We start from the raw sequence: 21,115 nt of genomic DNA on the forward strand, positions 1-21,115 counted from the left end.
TGTATCATAAACAAATGAGTCAGAATATTAACATTCTGTGATTGGTGAGATATTGAATCAAAACAGCCTTGGATGATTATGTCACTACACACGTTTATATATATATTTTTCTCCGCCAGAAACGCCAAAGTACTTAGAATTTTTATTTTTGGCATGTCCAAAACAGGAACTGAAAGGGTTCCTTTTTCTTTCTTAAAACATCCTGAAGAGCGTGAGGATTGAAAAAAGATTTCAATGTACCCTAAACTTTTAAGTATAAATTTTGCTATTATAGGCGCAGATTTAACAGAAATTTGTAAGTAAACATTACGTATAAACACATTAAATAAGAACGAATCACGTTAATTAATAATTGTTGCAGCACATATAATAGTTGATTTTAAATTTTCATGTTTTATTTGATAAATGCTACAATTTCCACAATTCAAATCGTCAAGGCCATAACTGTTTCTTCATATAAATAATCTGCTAAAGCAACTTAACGTATTGCATAGTTATTTGCTTATTTGATTTATATGGAGGGGCCTCCAGGATTCATTGGTTTTACAAATCATGTCTTCTGCTCACATTGTTCTCTAAATGGTTTAAAACAAATACCAAGAAAATGGTTTCAAAGATCGAGTATTTCTTGTTTCAAAAATGGTTGACGATATACTAATGCTATGCAAAAAGGGTTTATTATTTTCGTGATGTGGGTTTCTTACATTATTCTTTTAGAATTGAAGCCCAATGTCTTTCCAATAGGTTATTACCCACATAAAAGTACACCATTGATCTCCTTCATTAAATTGGTATGAAGAGTACAAAAGATTATTTGATTCTCGCTAATTAGTCCAAATTCAGTAAAGGTCGGTATTCTTCGAGTGTAACAGTATTTTCAAAGGACTCTTTATATAAGCTAAACTTTTTATTATAAAAAGTTATTCAATAAAATAAGACTCTAATACATTCTTTATTTACAGAATCGATTTCAATAGCCAAATTCACTTTTCATCCTTAATATAATTAATACATTACGAGTTTTTATATATTTTATTAATTGATATCTATTATTTTTTAGTTTTTTTCTTTAAAAGTAAACTTTTTTCTTTTTCTAAAAAGATAATTTAAAATATTAATATTTATTGAATAAAATAAGATAAAAGACAAAAATAAAAAGAGTATTGAACTCAAAAAAAGATTTATACTCTTTATAAGAAAAGATACTCTTTAAAATAAAAAGCATATTTAGGGATGGTGTAAGCAGATTATGGATGGACTTTAGTACTAGACCAAAACATCACTTTTCCAATGAATAAATTGTGCCAATTCATGCATCCACCAACGAATAAATCCAGGAAAGCAGTTAAGAGACTATTGTAATACTTAAAGAGAAACATTAAGCAGACTCTATCTTGCTAAGAATTCCAACTTGCAATTGCATTGTTTATAAGTAGGGATAGAGGAGGATTCTTGGAGGGACCCTGGGCAATGCCTTTGATGAGTTACCTCCCTACATAAAGCCTGGTTATTCATAATTAATATAATCTATTGTATATACAGTAAGTTGTTAATTGCCGGAGGTTATGAATTTGAAGGACATCAACTTGAAATACTATATTTCAGTATATTTTTCAATGTATATATCAGTACCATAACATATACTTCTAGATAGTTAGAAAGTCTTCGTCATGTTAATTTAGTCTCACAGATCTATTGTTTGTGACTTATCAATGAGATAGGTATTACTTTTTAATAATAAAAATGGTTAGCATGCTAGTATATAAGTGTGTTTAAGGAAAAAAAAATTAAATTGTTATAAAATAGAAAATAAATTACCATATCTCGAGAAAAAAAAGTCCTCAAGCTATTTTTTACTTTAGGGTTGTTGAAAAAAAAAATTCTCATTTTAGAGTATAATTTTGATAAATTCTCATTATAGGGTAGTCAACTTTTAAAAAAGTAAATTATATCTGTCTGTTTAATTTTATTGTTCCCTTAACTTATCATAGAATAATTCTCTAATGTATACACCCATTACTAATTTTATTATTATTTATTAAAAAATATCTCCGTACTATATTTTTTTTTAGAATAATCTCTTTAGTTTATATATAAATAATAATATTATTATTATTTACTAAAAAATATCTAGGTACTATTTTTTAAAAGATAATCTTCCCACTTTATATATCAATCATAATATGATTATGATGTTAAAATAAAAATTTTATGTGTCAAAATATAGTCATATGTGTCAAAAAAAAATTTATTTTTTAAAATTATATATATTAAATATATCACTTAGAAATTCTATAGTAATTACAACTATAAATCTCTAAATAAATTTGGATAATCCTAAAATTCCTAGCACCCTAAAAAAATTATAATAACTATTTTCTTTTTTATTTAAAAATTAACTTTTTTAAAATTTCAGGCCAGTTGATAAGAGCTGTCTGCCAATCCAACTAGTGAACAATTTCTATCCGCCGGTTCAACTGACCCCATCCTGCTCCACATCATCAAAAACCACTATAAAGTGGTTATATTTTTCAAAATAATCTTAAAAATAAAATTTTATAAATATTTACTTTAAAATAATAAATATTTTTAAAAAAAGTCCAATAGAAAAACTCCCGAAATTGGTATCTCAAACTTACTAAGTGCTTAACCACCGAGTTGAAGCCTAGTGATTAACGGGCTCGGTATGCATCTCCAGTAAAAGAAATTAAATGCAAGGTGTAATTCACCCATGTATTTCTCTTCTTGATCTTTCAAATCCCACCTTTGTTGTAGCTCATAAGGTACTTTAAAGGACAATCAGAAAGAAACATGCTACTCCAAACATATGATTTCCTAAAAGAAAAAAGGGGGTTTTAGTAATTAATTTTTGATATTTTATCTTAAATTATTAGAAAAAATTAAAAAAATTAAATATATACTCAGTCTATTATATATTCCGTAAATAAATTGAATTAAATATATTAAAATGTGATATTATTTATTAAGTGCTAAATTTGCATTGACTGGTTTATATGTTATCATTAACCACTAGGAATAAAAACCAACCAATAATAAATAATTCCATATATATAATTATGTAATTGATTTTTAATCTATAGATAATATAGTAGACTGATTTTCTAAACAAATTTGGAAAAAAATAATATCAAAACTATATGTGCATAACAAAATATAAGATTGTATAGAGTGCAGGAAGTTATAATTATTAAATTACTAATTTAGAAAAGTCAGACGATATAAATAACAATCTTGTTAAGGAGTCACTATTAAATAGGAGTTTTAATCCAATTAAAAATTTCTACTCTAATTAGGAATTTAGGACAACTCCTAGCCGGTCAAACTCGCAACTTTACGACACTAAAAATGACTAACTGAGCAAAGTATTAACCCACACCGAGTTAGAAAAGGATTGAAATAGCCAAATAGGAAGTTCTAGTTTTTTATCAAAAGGACAGGCAAACAAAATGGGGAAAATCCCTATGCAATTTGTGAAATAATTAGAAATCAAGCAATAATTAATGTAGGATCTGTCTATTCTTTTCCTTTAAAGAATAGACTAATGAAGAGAACCGTATTTAATATTTTACGTAGGAAGCCAGTCTAAAAAATATTTATTTAAATTTAGTGTATATACTACAATTAATAAGAAAGTGACACGTGTATAAGTATTTTATATTTTGATATTGGATTATTGATACATATTTTATTATTTAAAATTAATAAATATATATATCAATTATTTATAAATTTAGTGGATAGATGAAGACACACATCAAACATATTTTACAGAATACCCCGTTCCATATTTCTGAGTTCTTGCAGATAGATAAGTGCAGTATCGCTCTTAAGCTGTGTTTGTTGTGTTTTTTTCTTTGGGTTATTGTTTCGTCAAGGCTGTCCCTTCCGTTGTATCATAAAACAAAAGTAGGAAGCCGGTCTATTTATGTGTGGTGGAAAAAAGAGATCGAAGTTGATTTTTAGTAGTAGAAAATGATTTTGTGTATTGAAGTTCTTATTATATTTGGTGGAAGTCCTTGCACGAGAGACTCTATTTTAGTTGAGCAAAATCAAATGTGTTGATGTTGGACCCTTTCTACTAATCCATTTGGCCCTCTCTCATTCACATGTAAAGAAAAAAATATTCATGATCTTGGACCTTATTTAAATATTTGTCTAGATTGATTAACATTGATTTTTCTCCTTTTCTCCAACTGTTCCCTTTTACCGTTAAATAAGAATTACAGCACATAATAAATTAGGCCTATGTTTTTATTATATTTCAAGTATTATGACTAATGTATTAAATATATCAAAAATATAATATTCTTAAGACTTAAATTCTTACGTTGAATTTTTTAAGATAATTATAGTTGAGTTTTTTTTTATCTATATATTTTCACCAATTCTAGAATTTAGTCAAATTTGAAACAAATTAATTTATGTACCTTCTATTAATTTAAAGAAAGCGCAAAAATGTGAAGTATCTAATAGAATGTAGCCCTCTTCTTTTAAAACTCCCATCTTACAATAGGAAAAAGAACACCCAAAAGTTTTTGTTTGTGGATCTTCGGATAACAGGAAGGAAACATTATATTGTTGATGTTGTTGTTGTTATCTGAAGGGGGAAACAATTAAACAGATCTTAAAAATTCTTGGATGTGTTAATTATAAGAAAGAAAAAGAGTGAAGAGTTTAGAGAACAAGTAATTTTGGGTCCCATGCATGCAAGTCATAAACTAAATATCAAATTCAAAAGAGATAGCTTGTCTGCTTTAGCTACCACTACCAAGTTCGAAATCAAAAAGCTTGACCTTTGTTTATGAATATTTTGATGGCCTAACTTAACCCTAATAACGAAGTTTCCCCTTCCCCTAATAATCCCTTTATTTCTTTAAATCCATAGAACAAAATCTCACTCAACCCTTTTAATGTCTTTTATCCATATTTGCACGCAATCCATACGGAGTCGATGACTCTATCAAGCTCGGTGTTACTATATATATATATCTCTGCTTACTCCATCTTTTCATTAGGGTACCAACAAAGAACTCGAGCTATTTATTATTTGCCCACGTTCTTAGCTACATCCTTATACCTTAGCTCTCTGTCAACCTATTATTTTGCCCATCTTCTTCTCTCTTTCTCACCCTCTATTTCTCTTCATCATCAACATGTATTCCTCTCATTTTTTTCTAGTTTTGTTTCTTTGTTCTTTAGCTCTTCTTGCTTCTTCGCTGGCTTCTGCTGCAGTCGTGGAACATTCATTACATGTAACTTTTCTTTCACTCCTTTATTTTCTTGTCCCTTTCATTTCTCTATTTTGGTTTGTTTTCTTTTTTCTTTTCTATATGAGTTATTAGGCCACGCAAAATGGTAAAGCTAGCGATAGGATTTCGTTCATTGGACACTCATGATGCTTATTATTATTGCCTAAGATGGCACCAAGGGCAGGATATATAGGATAATCACTGCCCACTTTTTCACTAAAACGTTCACCAAATTAAAGTACCATGCATGCATGGTTTCTTTAATATCTTCCAAAATTGGAAAATCTATTCTTTGTTGCAGAAACTTGCTTCTGGTGATGATTGGAGTTAAATTAGGATGGTTTTGGATTTACTGTTGCAGTCAAGTATTGTTGAGTGGCTGACAACTAGTAGTAGAAAGTCCAGATATGCACAATTTAAAAATATTAATCCTAATGAGCGAGGTTTCTCAGTTCAAATTCCAGGACTTTTTTTTGTTTTCAAAAATGTTAACCCGAAAGTTTCAACTGATTTTTGAATAAATGATGGTTTTTAAACGAATTACTCCAACCATTATATTTACTAAAAATTCTATTTCATGACCCTCTTAAAGCTAAGGCACAAAGCAAGGTGTTAGCTTAATACACTAATGGGATTTATTATGAATCTATGTTTCAGGTGAAAAACCTAACTGTTCGGCGGCTGTGCAATGAGCATGTGATAACTGCAGTGAACGGAAGCCTTCCTGGCCCAACTTTACGGGTTCGAGAGGGTGACACCCTTATTGTCCATGTTTTTAATAAGTCACCCTACAATATCACCATTCATTGGTAATTATAATTAACTATTTCTAGTTAATTAGAAAGCTAACATAATTGGCAAGATACAAACTATATTTATATTCAGTTAGAAAAATCAACTATCAAATGGCTTTGACTTTCCTAGTATAATTAAACATTAAAAAAACATGAGTATGCTGTTTCTCACAAAGTTTCCAGTTGTTTTCATTCTCTGCAAGACTTATTCTTTGTTACGTAGGATACATTCATTCCTTAATTTTTTAAAACTGAATATATTAATTCTCAATAATTTTCAATTTTTTCCACCAAGACAGCAATTAGAAGCAAAAGATAAAATTAAATATGTTTTCAAATCAAATCGAGTCAAGAAAATACACATTCCAACCACTACAATATCCCAATCTAATTATGATGTGAAACAAATAGATTTTCATAATCACACCCGATATTACAATTGCCTTAATTAATTAATATGTTTATGCAGGCATGGAATATTTCAAAAATTAAGTGGCTGGGCAGATGGACCTGATATGGTAACTCAATGTCCAATAATCCCTGGAAGCAGCTACACATACAAATTCAGAGTCATCAAACAAGAGGGTACTCTATGGTGGCATGCTCATGTCTCGACCCTTCGTGCCACCGTCTATGGTGCTCTCATTATCCGTCCAAGATCGGGGCTTCCCTACCCATTCCCTAAACCTGACAGAGAAGTACCCATCCTATTAGGTATCCATCAATGTCTTGTTATTATCTGTCAGCAGCTTAATAATTATACTTTGTGTGCACACTATGAATCAAATCATGCATCAATCACCATTTTTACTTGTAAAATAATGTGATTGCAGGAGAGTGGTGGAATGCCAATGTTATCGACGTCGAGAATGCGGCAATTGCCAGCGGTGGTGCACCACAGAATTCAGATGCTTATACTATAAATGGATTGCCTGGTGATCTCTACAATTGCTCCCAAAAGCGTAAGTAATTATACTATTCACATCCATCCCCTTAGTCAGGCATGTCAGATAGGTTCTGAGTGTTGCTTTTAACTTAACATGAGTTACATTTATTTATTTATTTTTGAATAAATTGAATCAGAAATGTACAAGCTTAAGGTGGAGAAAGGAAAAACCTACCTCTTACGTATCATCAATGCTGCACTCAATAATCAACTCTTCTTCAAGATAGCCAAACACAAGATGACAGTGGTCGCAATTGATGCAGCCTACACTGAACCTTACGTCACGGACGTGGTCGTTACCGGTCCGGGCATGACCACCGACGTACTTCTAAAGGCTGATCAAGCGGTCGGGTCTTACTACATGACTGCAAACCCATATGCTAGCGCTGAAGGTGTGCCGTTTGATAACACAACTACCAGAGGCATACTCGCTTACCAAGGCTCAACAGTAGCCGCTCCAATTATGCCTCTAATGCCGGCCACTAACGACACCCCAACGGTTCATAAGTTTTACTCCAACCTTACCGGTCTAGCCGGTGGACCCCACTGGGTTCCAGTGCCACGTCATATTGACGAGCACATGTTCGTGACCGTTGGGCTCGGACTAGATCGTTGTGGAGGATCAGGGAACACCACCTGTGCAGGTCCATTCGGGCAGCGATTATCTGCTAGCATGAACAATGAATCGTTTCAACTGCCCACGAGTTTGTCAATGTTAGAGGCATTCTTTTCCAATGTCAGCGGAGTCTACACGCCTAATTTCCCTGACAAGCCTCCGGTCAAGTTTGATTATACGAATGCTAGTATCAGCAACGATTTGTCGCTGCTTTTTGCACCTAAATCCACAAGTGTTAAGGTGTTGAAGTACAACGCAACCGTGGAAATGGTGTTGCAGAATACGGCCTTGATAGGGGTGGAGAATCATCCCATACATCTTCATGGTTTTAATTTTTATGTGTTGGCCCAAGGATTTGGGAATTACGATGACGTAAAGCACTCTGTAAAGCTCAATCTTGTCAATCCACAAGTGCGTAACACTATTGGAGTCCCAGTTGGAGGATGGGCAGTTATAAGATTCAAAGCCAATAATCCAGGTATATATATAGACATATATAAATATTTTTACTATGATTATATAATGATCATGTCCATCAGTATATTAATCAATGCCCGCAAGCACCATGTTTTTCTTCTTTCCCTTGTAGTAAGTAGATCATGGTTAGAATAAAATATATTTATGCACATAACTAAGGTTAATTTGAATCTTGTAGGTGTGTGGTTCATGCACTGTCATCTAGACGTGCATTTGCCATGGGGATTAGCAACAGCTTTCGTAGTTCAGAATGGACCGACTCCATGGTCTACCTTGCCACCTCCACCAGCCGATCTGCCCAAGTGTTAGAACTCATAACACTCGAGTCTGTATTAATTCCACGTTCACATTTTACTTTAATTGTTTCATTGGTAAAGAAATCCCGTTTGTAATAATGCTATGAGCATATCTATTCTTTGTCAATTGTACCATGCAAGTTCCAATTATTTCCATGTAATTTTTCCAATGTCCATTCATAAATAATACTGCTTAGAAAGGGGTTTTCTTTTTAATTTTCTTTTCATTCTTAATTATGTTCTTGATAAATATATTGTACAAGGACAGTAGATTAATATCTTGAAAATGTATCTCTCTCACACAACTCCACACATCAACTTCTTTGTTTTTATTTTATTTTATGTAAATTAGCATAATTTTGATCATCTGCCATCAATACCAATTAAATAGATCAAAATAAACTATTACGAGGATGATAAAAATAATGAAAAATATAATGAAAATTGAATGCTTGTTTAATAATATAAATAGTCAAGAATTGGTGTGTGAAAAAATCCTTTTTGTTAGAAAACTAATTAATATAATGTACAAGAACAAAAATAATCAAAATCCAATTGCTTGGTGTAAGCAAAGACCAAGTAAAAAACCAAAAAACGAAGAGGAATAAATAAATAGTAGAAAATGACATCAAAGCTATCTCTTCTAAGTAATTAAACAAGTACAATTTTAAGTTTAAGTTGAGCAAACCATATTAATGGATTAATTTGTAGTGGAAAACAATCCAATAGATTCGATAGTTTTTATGATTATTACAATCTAGTTCCTTTGGCCATATGATGGATTAATCGTATTCATACATGATAAACAGTAAGCAGTTTTTGTGTATGCAAATGCCTAAAATGCGTGCATACGTTTTATAAAAATTAAATAAAGTGGTATTGATTTAATTAAATTAATTACGGATGACAATGAGAAAAAATAAAATAAAACAAAATTATGACATGCATGTGAAGCTCAAATGTAATGATCATAACAGTGAAAGCTCTTTTCAAAAAAAAAAAAAGTAAAAATTGAAAGATCAATTCACATTTATGGTGTATATTATTTTTAAAAAATTATTGACATTATATATACAACAATTCATGTAATAATAAGTTAAAACATGTCGAATTAATTTTCAAATTGATGATGTATATATAAAAATTAGAGCCCCATACTGATTCTACCATAGAACTCCCTCTAAATACAGTTTACAACTTTCATCGTACTGTATTTTTTTATAAATTTAGAAATAATTTTTTTTTTAATTAGTTTTTAATTTGAATGAACCATGACATATATATTTGGAATAGATTTCATTTTGAGTATCTGTCGTACATTCATTCGTGAAAGTACTCCTATTGGGGATAGTTGTCCATACATTGATAAGAGATGTATAGATTCTCGAGAAAAAAGGAGCCATGGAATTTTAAAGATTAACGAAATTAAAAAAAATAAAAATTTCTGACATGTGTTAATAATTTTAGTATGTAGGCATAGTGATTCCTATACGTACTAAAGTTCATACTTACTGGGATTTTGACATACATGTTAATAATTTTAATACCTAGACACGACAATAATATGTAACTTTAAAGTCTATTGTATAATTAATTTATAAATTAATAAATTAATTCTTAATTATACAATAATTCAAATCCTAGCAACTAATATTCTAATTATATTTTAAATATTATAATAACTAATTAATTAGGTTTTTTAATTATAAAATAATTTTTCATTCTAAAAATTAGCATATTTTATTATTAATTATATATAATTTTATTATAAGTTTTTATTATTATTATTATTATTAATTGATTGTGCAACTTAGTAAATCATTAATTCAGTAATATATGCAATAAAAGATTTCTGTCTTATTTTCATGAGTATTGTCCATTGGGCGAGATGAAGCCTAAAAAATTATTCAAAAGAAACAACCCAAAGTATTTATTCAAAAGAAACCTAAAGCAAAAGCTAAAAAGGCTGCTGCCTATTTAGAACAGAACAAAGTACACAAGCCCAGCCCCAACAAGCCAGAGTCAAGTCCTCCTTCTTTCTGATTTTTATTTAGAAAAAATAACAGAAATATCTATGCTTTTTTATTTTTTATTAAAAAATACGTTGTAAATTTTTTTATTTTTAATGTATGAAAATATTAGAAATAATTTTTTTATCTTTTTTAAAAATAAAATTTTAATTTTTCTTTAGTTGTTTTTGTATTAAGCAACCGAAAACAATCAAATAAAAATTAAAAATAAAAAAAAAACATTCACACTATATTTAAAAAATATATACAATAAAAATAATATTTTTTATTGATTTTAGAATAATTCTGAAAAATATTTTAATAAAAATAACTAATAAACAGCGAGAAGATAAATACTGATCTGGTCCAAAAGCTTAAAATATAATTTAAAAAGGGAAAAAAACTGATTTTGTTTATTTAGTTATGGAAAATACAGGTAGAGATATAGGAATTAATGGATGTAATGGGTTACGGTAACAGCGTAATCATATAATCAAATAGAGGCATTAGCTAACATATGTGTTCCATTATATATTATTATCAAAATTCTTATTCGATTCTTCATTTTCAATAAATACGTTCAGTTCTTTGCAAATTAAAAATATCTAGAATTTGATGATAAAATAAATATCAAAAAAATATTTTCTACACAAATAATATTAGAATATATATTTGTAAAGTATTATATGAGTTACTATTTCAATTAGAGATGTACATATGGTTGGTTCTATTTTATTGAAAGATATATCTAAATTAAATTAAACGTGATTTAAAAGTTATTCAAAATAAATAGAATATAAATGTAAAACAAAGAATTTATAATTTCTTAATGAAACTTTCAAGGAGTTCGTTAGGAAGCATGGTAAAATAAAATTTCATTTCTTCCTATTCTGTCTAGTTTCGGGAGTACTAAGGATAACATTTGGAAATAAGTGCTTTTGCAGTCACAAATTTAATCTAGAGGTCAATTAAGTTTTCCTCCTCATTTGTAATAATTAAAAAAATATTATTTTTCATTTTCTTTTTATGAGATAGCCAAATATGAAATAATACTAACTACATATCAAATCTTTTTATCTTTTAATATCATTAGGCAACTCTTTAAGAGACGAAATGAGAGTGAGGGTGAGAAGCATAATAATAATCTTGCAGGAATTAGTAAAATAGTAGTATTTATGCACATTGCCATCCATGTAACAAAGAAGTTTTGATTAATAAAATAAATTGAGTATGAATTACTAATTAAATTCTGAATTTTATATTTTTTTAATAATTTTATTCAATTATTTTAAAATCTTAAAATAAATATCTATACTTTTAATTTATTTTCAAAAATATTTTTCGATAATAATTTTTACAATGAAAAAAATGACATTTTGCTTACTAATATAAAAATTAGTGAATTAATAAAAAATTTATTACATTTAGATATAAAATATGTAAAAGAATTTATCTATATAAAATTTTTAATGTTCATATTATTAAGTATAGAATAAATTATTTTTGCTTATTCATAATTATTATCCACATCATCTTTTTTACTTTTGAAATTTCAAAAATTGTCATCATAAAGTAATTTTTGAAAATAAACTTAAAAATGAATATATATATTTTAAAATAATTAGATAAAATTATTAAAAAGTATAAAATTCAGAATTTAATTTATAATTGGACCTATAATAAGCAACATTCTTCTATTAAATATTAAATGGTATATATTGTATATGAGACAAAATAATAATAAAAATAATACTAATAATTCTGATCAACAAACCCAACCCAACACCAATAACTGGCTCTCTCTCTATATATATATATGTCTCTCAAGTATTTATAAAAAATATTATTGCTGATTCTGCTTTACACTAATTGACTAAAAATAAAAATTTTAGCCATTGAATAATAATAATAATAATAAAATATGTGGCCGATGATTATTATTATTATTACATAGGAGCGGAAGCAGGAGCTCCAACCAAGGCTGCTGATGCCTCGCTGGTAATAGGACCAGGGGCCACGCCTGAGCTCATCAGTTGAATCATTGATCGGTGCGGGTTGGTCCGGGATGCATCGCACAGGTCAGGCAAAAATGCACCTGCATACAAAAGCAAAAAAATAGAGTAAGATACCATAAATAAAGTTTTAGACTTGGAATATTCACTATCATTATTGATTAATTAGGTTAATTATTTGTTGGATTGTAGGAAGAAGAATTCTTTGATTGAAGGTGAAGTAAAAGTGAAGCAGCAAGGTACCAAATGCTTTACTTAATTAATAGGTTCAATTTAAGAATAAAATTAATAAGACAAAGATGGTATTTTTATAAATAAAGGGTATGATTTATTATTTATTTTTAGCACGTCAAGGTGGTATTCTTTGTTGTTGTTATTACTATTGATGATGAAAGCTGTTGACCCATATATATATGGCCTTGTTCTAAATTCCTCAACTAAGAAAGATAATGAGAGCATTCAAACATTACTTAATTAAACTTTAATTAAGGTAGCAAACCCAATATTTTCCCAATTAGAAAGATATGTTCACTATTATTAATTAATAAAAAAACAATTAGCATGTTATTGCATTAGTTTCTTAATTATTTCTCGAGGAATAGAGCCATCCCAGTACCACACAATAGGCTTCTGATTGGTGTTTATGATTAATCATACCAAACGTTTTTTTTTTATTTTCCTTCCCATGAATAAAAATGAAATCTGACCTAACTGAAGGGAAAAGAAAAAGTTCGAGAAAGATTTTCAAATAGAAGGCATGAAGAAGAGGTAAGATGTTATTACCTTCACCAGCAGCCAAATTGAAGTAAAGGTCAACAATGTTGGAGCATTTCTGGTAACAAGCAGGAGAGCAAAGCTTGGCAGTGAATTGGGGTTCAAGAAGAGCATCAGAAGAAATACCAACAGAGTTCCTATCAACACCGCAAGCCTTTACACATTCATCACTCTCAATGTAATCTGCCATTCTTTCAACAACAACCTCTGATGTTCTGCACTGGTACTCCACCTTTCCTTCTCTATTTGCATACGTCTCCAACAAGCATCTCTTTCCAGATGATGCTATAGAAAATGCGCAAACATCCTCTGGCAAATCCTCACACACAATCTCACCTGAAAAAGAAAAGTAGAAAAAAACATCAGTTATTCAGGATGTAATTCAAGAATGCATCTCTTGGGTTCATTCAGAAAAATGAATCAATCTGATTAAGTCACGTACCTAGAGCGGCATGGAGAAAGAGGGAGGAAAGAAAGAGAGCCAATGGTAATCTCAAAGGAGCCATAGAATGGTGTTGGTTTCTTCTGTTTTTCCTTATTGTTTTTTGTTTCTGGTTTGTATTGAGAAGTGAAAAAACAGGCAAAAGAGTTTGGTGAGCGGGAGGGAGAGAATATAGAGGAGGGGTTGTTTTTATAGAAGGAAAGGTTTGGAAGAAGCTATATATAGAGAAAGAGGAAGGAAAGGGAAGGGAAGGTTAAAGGTCCAGCTTCTTTGCTTGTACGATTGTAGGTGTGTCTGTAATTGGAATATAACGCGTCCATCGATTTTTAGGAACGCGTTAACCAGCCTACTGGTTTAATTAATTTTATTTCTTTTCTTTTTTTATTTATTTATATCTCAATTTAGTCTAACAGGACTCATGCAGGTGGTAAAATACTTTTAAAAATTTTAATACAGCTGCATATCTAAAATTTAAATTTAATACCTTAATTAAATTAAAAAAACTCTTATAATCTTATTTATAGGCTCTAAATTTTTTATTTTTTATTTTCTTTCAAAAATCAACCCGGCATGTACTCTGCATTTCTTTCTATAACATTTTTTTTTGATACGGCTTGTCAAAACTAAAACTTTGTAGTAACGCGTTTGGATTTCTCTTTTGCTCGACTTTCCCTGCCTCAAAACTCCAAGATGTTTCATATTTCACATTGACTGTTTCGGCTAACTGTCGGGCTAATATCTCACACCGTCATTATTGTATATTCTAATATGAGTACATAAATATTTTATATTCTAGTAATTAGAAAATTGAGATATATAATTATTTAAAATTAATAAATATTTATTATTTTTTATTAATTTGATTTAATGTATAATTAAAAGATATTACCTTCAGAGTAGAAAAAGAATTTCCAATCTCTCAACTTGTGCCAGGCATAAACTTACTTTAGTTAGTATTACCAATTTTAATTATCTTACTACTCATTAATCATGTCTGTGTAGCTTTTCTTTTATTGTTTTAATTAACTAGGGATAACAATAGGATGGATTTTTGCAAATAAACCGCTCTATCCGAATCCTAATAAGATGAATGTCGATAGTTGCAATTGAATTTAGTATGAGTTTAATATAAAATTTTAATATTCATATTAGGTTCAAATTAAGTTTAAGTCTAATTTTTCGAATATCTACTATATCAATCTAATTATATAAATAAATTTGAGTTTAGATTAGCCAAATTCGGTATCCGATATCTATTTATTTTGTAATTTATTTATTAGTTTAATTTATTTTTTTATTAATATGTGTTTAATTATTTTAAAATAATATAATTGTAAATAGGTTCGATAAATAGATTGTCAAATATTCATATAAATAAATATTTAACGAATAAGATACCTATTATCTAATTGAAATGTCTGTAAAATTTATTTTAAAAGCTATAAATTAAATGAATATGGGCAGATTCAAGTAATATGCAAATACTTCTATCAAAACTTAAAATAGGTTTGAATAATGGAGATAAATAGATTCATATTTAATTTCTAATTATTCATATATAAACAGATATTTAATAAATAAGATACCCATTATTCAATTAAAATGCTTATAAAATTTATTTTGTAAGCTATAAATTTAATGGGTAGGGGTAGATTCAAGTAATACAAATATTCTTATTTAAATTTAAAATAAATTTAGATAATGAAAATAATTTTTAAATAAATTGAGATAAATATATAATATTAATCGTGTTTGAATTAAAATGAAATTAGATAGATGGATACAAGTCCCAATACGCATTCCTAAGTAGAGCCAAGTTCTAGTTGTACCAAGTACAAATAAATGCAAATCACATTATCGTAAATGTAAATAACCAACAGAAAGAAAAGAATCCAACCAATGTTGAAATATGCCTCTAATTGATGATTGGTCAATATCCGTCACTGTTTAAGAAATTTTGTTAGTGCCTGTAGGTAATTTGTTGAAAATTCAACTGTGAGACCCCCATGACAAGTAAGCCTTTATTGTTCATGTACCTAACTCTATTCTTTCCAGATATTGAGGAAAGAGATCAATGAAATGTAAATCTTGGCCAAATAATACGACACTTTTTAATCTGACGGTGAAAATGATTATTCTTCTTCTAGTTGATTCTACAGATCAAAATGATAAATTTTCTTAATCCAATATATCATGTTAATATTACATAAGTTACAAAATAGCAATGTACTCCATAGTCCATATATGTATTTCAAATGTTTTAATTTTTATTATTATTATATAAGTCTATTCTTTATGACCCTTATGATTCAATGTCAGAAATAAAATTAAAATAAAAATGATTATATTTTTTACATGTTGTTTGGCAATAAGAATCTGATTTATTTGGTATTGTTGTTAATAATAATATTTAATTATAGTATAAAAATAATATTATTTAATTTATAATTATTATATGCAGTAAATATAGAAAAATAATATTTATATGAATAACAAGTTATTAGTTTGCATGTTCGACCGTTTATAATTATTTGACCTGATTTCTATAGGTTTTAAATTTTTTATTGCTTAAAAGAATGAGTGATTTCTAATTGACGAGGTAATTCCATTTTAATTTTGATGAAAATTTTGATGAACTAAACATCAACGGTGAGAACCACTCATTCTCATACTCATTTCTAACTTATCTTTCACAAACCAAAAGACTCCTAAATAATTAAGTAGCTATAATTATACAATTATAAGCTGTTATAGCCAATTATGTCTTCGTATCTTTTCATCCATATTTATATATAATGAAGCTCAAACTTAATTTAGCAAAAGAAGAAGAAAAAAAAAGGAAAAATTACTAATGTGCATGCCAAAATTAATCCTCCAGGGTCAAATGTTAGGAACTTTACCTATGTAAGATCAACCTTGTGATATAGAGAATGGGTCAATTTGGTACGATAGTGTGTAATCAGAGTGTAGCTGACTGAGGAACAATGGAGGGTTAGGAGCCCATGTGGACATTGACCAGCTAACAACAATAAAATACTCATTTGTGATACTGGCAAACGTCCAAAGAAGAGCAAGTAATATGTCCCATTAATTTCTCAACGGTAGCAAGCATTTTTTTCCAAGAAAAGGCACCAAGTCTTCGTGGAATAAATGAAGAGAAGGTGGCAAATGACTGCATAAGCAATGGATTTTGTTCCTTACTACCAGTCGTCTCCTCCAAATGACTCTGGAGTTTCTCCTACGCAAATAGGACCAGCCATATAATATAATATTCATTCGAGTCTAATAGTCTACATACATATTACTAAATACTATAGTATGGTATGGTTTTTATTATTTTTACTTTTTTTTATTATTATTAATGGGTTCTAGAATTTTAGACCAATCTTGGAGAAAAAGGAAGAAGTTTCAATTCTCATTTCGTACATCTTTGTGTCTCTAGAGATTTCGTCTTCAAAATATGTACTTTCCTTCGTCATGTTTCTCTTTTCTAGCTCAACGTTTTACCTTTGTTTATTTACATTGTAATCATTGAGTGTATACTTCATATTTACATTATTTACCTTTGTTTATTAGATAGTAATCATTGAGTGTACACTTCATGTTACATTATTTGCAGGAATTCATATAAATTTTACATTCTAGAGCATCCTCATGTTTTAATATTAATTACACTTTCATCTCTCGTATTTGAAAATTGAATAGAAGTATTCTGCATTTTTCATTTTCAACATACTAATACATATTTTACCCCCTAATCTTTTTTACTTCAAATAATATTTTTATCTTAAATTTATAAAATAATAACACTTCAGTTCAGTATTTAAAAAATTAATATATGTGGATTAAGATGTTAATTTATTTAAAATATGAGAGACTAAAATAAGAATTAATTTTCAAAGCCCTAATTACCTAAAATAAACCTGAACTTTGAAGTTTTTAATAAATCTAACTAATTGTATCAATTTTTTTTTTTAAAAAGACCCAATTTTAATTATTTGTCCAATGAATATTTATACCGACTGAGAAACAAAATCATTTATACATTACTTGTAATATTATTTGTTAGATTTAGTCTACCATATTATTCATAGACAAAATCATTTATACATCGAGCTGTTGCACTATTTGTTAAGTGTAGCATTTAGTTTAGTTGAGTTATTTATTATTATTAACAACTCAAAACTAAAAGTTTAATCAATAATTTACATGTCAATATACCTAGAGTTAAATACTATCTATCTCCCATGGTTTGGCCTAATTTATGAGTAACTCCTTGCATTTTTTCTATTACATTAAAATCTCTTTAAGTTTTAATAGAACTAACTACTACCGTCTTCTGTGTTAGTTAAAGACGAATTTGATACTTGATAATAAGTTAAATGATCAAATTGTAACCTTAAATTACTAGTTTAGTCCTTCAACTAACACAAAAGGCGGTAGTAATTAGTTTTATTAGAACTAAAAGGAATTTTAATGTAATAAAAAAATACATGTCATACACATGGGTTAATTAGTATTTATCCCATATACTTAATGATAAGTTTATCTAACAATTTCTCCCGGATGGAGGATAGACAAATTCACAAAACTCATGGACGAAATCACCTGGAAACTTCCTTTGCAGTTGACTAATCAGCCAAGGGTACATGATAATAATTTTGATTTCACCACTATCCAAATACAAGTGTGGGGGAAAATTCACAAGTTAAATATTCTCCTATATCATATATATATACACGTATTTTATCTATATAAACAATATAGTGTATATTATAGGAAAAATATAGTATCCACCTAGTTAACAGGTCTGGCTGTCAGGTTACAGGTGGAGATGAACATTTGGTCGGTTCCATTTAAAACCAAACTGCAACTAAATCTAGGAATTAACCAGGAACCCTAAGACAAACTATTGGGCCAAATGCTAAGAGTGTAAAGTATTGAAATGGAGATGTCAGAAAAAGAAAGAAACCTATTGGGCTAAACATCTATCATACGAAATGGGTCAGATGTGACACTTATATTAACCCACACTGCTCCACTTGGACACTCCAACGAATGATGATCACAAAACAGGTACAGAGACGATGATAAGTGGGACCCCAACGCAACGGAAATCGTTACCCACCACCTCACAATGCCAAACAAAATCCAAGCACAGAGAGACTGATTGCTCTCAGAGAAAGCTCAAAACAGATATCATAAACAAGAAGAGGAAAGCAGGAGGAAGAAAAGTGAACAGCAAAAGAAAGAAGCTCAAGCCATGGTTGCTGTTACAACACTGCCATCTTCTCGTCTCCTCTTCTCAACCACACGCTCTCTTTCTCCCCTCTCTCCTTCCCAATTATGTGCCTTTGACACCAGTACACTAGTCTCATTCCCCAACAGCAACAGCAGCAAGAAAAAACATGTTGCTGCTGGGGTTAAGTGCATGGCTGTGAGCACAGAGTCGGAGGCAGTGACAAAAAGGAACACCTACGAGATTCAAACGCTCACAAATTGGCTGTTGAAGCAGGAACAAGCAGGTGTCATTGATGCTGAACTCACTATTGTGCTTTCTAGCATTTCAATGGCATGCAAGCAGATTGCTTCTTTGGTGCAAAGAGCTAGTATTTCTAACTTAACTGGAGTTCAGGGTGCCGTAAATATTCAAGGGGAGGACCAGAAGAAGCTTGACGTGGTCTCTAATGAGGTTTGCCAATAGCAAGTTACTTTCATGAATAATGTATATAAATACTATCAGTACATGGAAGTTACTTTGGATATCATCTCAAAAATTATCCAGATTTCAATTATGTTTTCCTACTAAACATAGTCAGAATGCTAGTAAAAATCTACTTCAACAAGCTTCTAGCTGGGATTTCTTGACAGTAGGTGTTCTAGGAGGTTATGGATTTATCACTTTGTGATCTCTAAAACCAAATGATCTATTAATTCCTGCTTAAATCGCCATAGCAGGAAAAAGATAAATGTAGCTATACCACTGATAATCCATTATAATATGCGCCATGGGGTGCAGAGTTTGGGCTGCTTATCATCTTTCTTTCTTCAATAGTAACACGTGTACTGCTTGAATCATTAGGCAGAACAATTGAGTTTGGTGATTTTGCACTTACAGGTGTTCTCCAACTGCTTGAGATCAAGCGGACGGACAGGAATCATAGCATCAGAGGAAGAGGATGTCCCAGTAGCGGTGGAGGAGAGTTACTCTGGGAACTATATAGTGGTATTTGACCCCCTCGATGGATCGTCCAATATTGATGCTGCAGTGTCCACTGGTTCCATCTTTGGAATATATAGCCCAAACGATGAGTGCCTAGCTGATATTGGCGATGATAACACTGTAAGAGATAATTCATGGGCAGTTATTGTATTTCATTCCCATTGTTATCAAACAAAGAAAAGAGATAGAATCACAATAACCAACTCTTTGACAATTTGGTAAACTGCAGCTTGACAATGCAGAACAGAGATGCATTGTGAATGTCTGCCAGCCAGGAAGTAACCTTCTTGCTGCTGGCTACTGCATGTATTCAAGCTCGGTGATTTTTGTTCTCACTATTGGAACAGGCGTGTTTGCTTTCACCTTGGATCCAATGTATGGAGAATTTGTTTTAACTCAAGAAAAAATCCAGATACCAAAGGCTGGAAAGATTTATGCATTTAATGAAGGAAATTACCAATTGTGGGACAATAAATTGAAGAAGTACATAGATGACCTTAAAGACCCTGGTCCTAGTGGAAAGCCCTACTCTGCTCGATACATTGGTAGTTTGGTTGGTGACTTCCATCGAACCCTGCTATACGGTGGAATTTATGGGTATCCTAGAGACAAGAAGAGCAAGAATGGGAAGCTGAGGCTCTTGTATGAGTGTGCACCTATGAGCTTTATAGTGGAACAAGCTGGTGGCAAAGGATCTGATGGCCATCAGAGAATACTTGACATACAGCCTGTTGAGGTACGCACAACTAAATGTATTTTTCAGTTCATTTACTTTAAATTCTTCATTTTGTAAATTAACAGCTAAGATTTTCTTTCCTTTTCTTTTTAATCCTTTCACCAGATACATCAGCGTGTTCCACTCTACATTGGGAGCCTGGAGGAAGTGGACAAATTGGAGAAGTACTTGGCTTGATTAAATTGTAAAGGCATAGACAATAATTCTGTTTGTGAAGATAAAGCCTGTTTGATAGTTTCTCAAAAATACATTATTGAGAGTAAGAGAGAAGGAATACATTTCTGTTCAACAACTCTCGCATGATTCTTTTATTTTTTGTCTGCTAGAATGAGATATTTGTGGATAGCTAATATCAAGAGGAAGATTCAACACATAATTTTTGAGCCTATCTTTCACTGATGCATATACATAAATCAAAAAGAATAGTGCATTAATAGTGCTCCAGAGACGGCCAAAAGCACTTCTATTAAATAACCTAGTTTACCGCAGAAATTCGTCTCCGAAACCACATAAACAAGCA

General features: G+C 30.1%; 3 protein-coding genes across 3 annotated transcripts; 2 read left to right on the forward strand and 1 right to left on the reverse strand.

Annotated features, from left to right (window-relative positions):
• Positions 1-5,014: 5,014 nt before the first annotated feature.
• Positions 5,015-8,615, forward strand: LOC8273465 (laccase-7). The gene is made up of 6 exons (XM_025158911.2): positions 5,015-5,273; positions 5,928-6,079; positions 6,534-6,778; positions 6,898-7,026; positions 7,148-8,104; positions 8,282-8,615. The coding sequence occupies exons 1-6, from the start codon at positions 5,175-5,177 to the stop codon at positions 8,410-8,412; spliced, it is 1,713 nt and encodes a 570-aa protein (XP_025014679.2). The 5' UTR covers positions 5,015-5,174; the 3' UTR covers positions 8,413-8,615.
• A 3,473-nt stretch (positions 8,616-12,088) lies between these two features.
• Positions 12,089-13,845, reverse strand: LOC8273464. The gene is made up of 3 exons (XM_048379837.1): positions 13,637-13,845; positions 13,204-13,530; positions 12,089-12,503 (listed from the first exon to the last, which is right to left on the reverse strand). Exons 1-3 carry the CDS (start codon positions 13,698-13,700, stop codon positions 12,355-12,357), a joined length of 540 nt encoding a protein of 179 aa, XP_048235794.1. The 5' UTR covers positions 13,701-13,845; the 3' UTR covers positions 12,089-12,354.
• Positions 13,846-18,758: 4,913 nt separating this feature from the next.
• On the forward strand, positions 18,759-20,887 carry LOC8273463 (fructose-1,6-bisphosphatase, chloroplastic). The gene is made up of 4 exons (XM_002527840.4): positions 18,759-19,328; positions 19,755-19,979; positions 20,089-20,595; positions 20,701-20,887. The coding sequence occupies exons 1-4, from the start codon at positions 18,900-18,902 to the stop codon at positions 20,770-20,772; spliced, it is 1,233 nt and encodes a 410-aa protein (XP_002527886.1). The 5' UTR covers positions 18,759-18,899; the 3' UTR covers positions 20,773-20,887.
• Positions 20,888-21,115: the final 228 nt, after the last annotated feature.

Source organism: Ricinus communis, chromosome 10, assembly GCF_019578655.1.
Source record: "Ricinus communis isolate WT05 ecotype wild-type chromosome 10, ASM1957865v1, whole genome shotgun sequence".
NCBI lineage: Eukaryota > Viridiplantae > Streptophyta > Magnoliopsida > Malpighiales > Euphorbiaceae > Ricinus > Ricinus communis.

Excerpts from the sequence above, each read along its gene's own strand:
- LOC8273465 (XM_025158911.2), top strand. The coding sequence starts at position 5,175 with ATGTATTCCTCTCATTTTTTTCTAGTTTTGTTTCTTTGTTCTTTAGCT. Across the intron at positions 5,274-5,927 it reads TCGTGGAACATTCATTACAT|GTGAAAAACCTAACTGTTCG; the intron begins GTAACTTTTCTT and ends TCTATGTTTCAG. Across the intron at positions 6,080-6,533 it reads TACAATATCACCATTCATTG|GCATGGAATATTTCAAAAAT; the intron begins GTAATTATAATT and ends ATGTTTATGCAG.
- LOC8273464 (XM_048379837.1), bottom strand. The coding sequence starts at position 13,700 with ATGGCTCCTTTGAGATTACCATTGGCTCTCTTTCTTTCCTCCCTCTTT. Across the intron at positions 13,531-13,636 it reads CTTTCTCCATGCCGCTCTAG|GTGAGATTGTGTGTGAGGAT; the intron begins GTACGTGACTTA and ends TTTCTTTTTCAG. Across the intron at positions 12,504-13,203 it reads CAATTTGGCTGCTGGTGAAG|GTGCATTTTTGCCTGACCTG; the intron begins GTAATAACATCT and ends TTTTGTATGCAG.
- LOC8273463 (XM_002527840.4), top strand. The coding sequence starts at position 18,900 with ATGGTTGCTGTTACAACACTGCCATCTTCTCGTCTCCTCTTCTCAACC. Across the intron at positions 19,980-20,088 it reads ATATTGGCGATGATAACACT|CTTGACAATGCAGAACAGAG; the intron begins GTAAGAGATAAT and ends GGTAAACTGCAG. Across the intron at positions 20,596-20,700 it reads TTGACATACAGCCTGTTGAG|ATACATCAGCGTGTTCCACT; the intron begins GTACGCACAACT and ends TCCTTTCACCAG.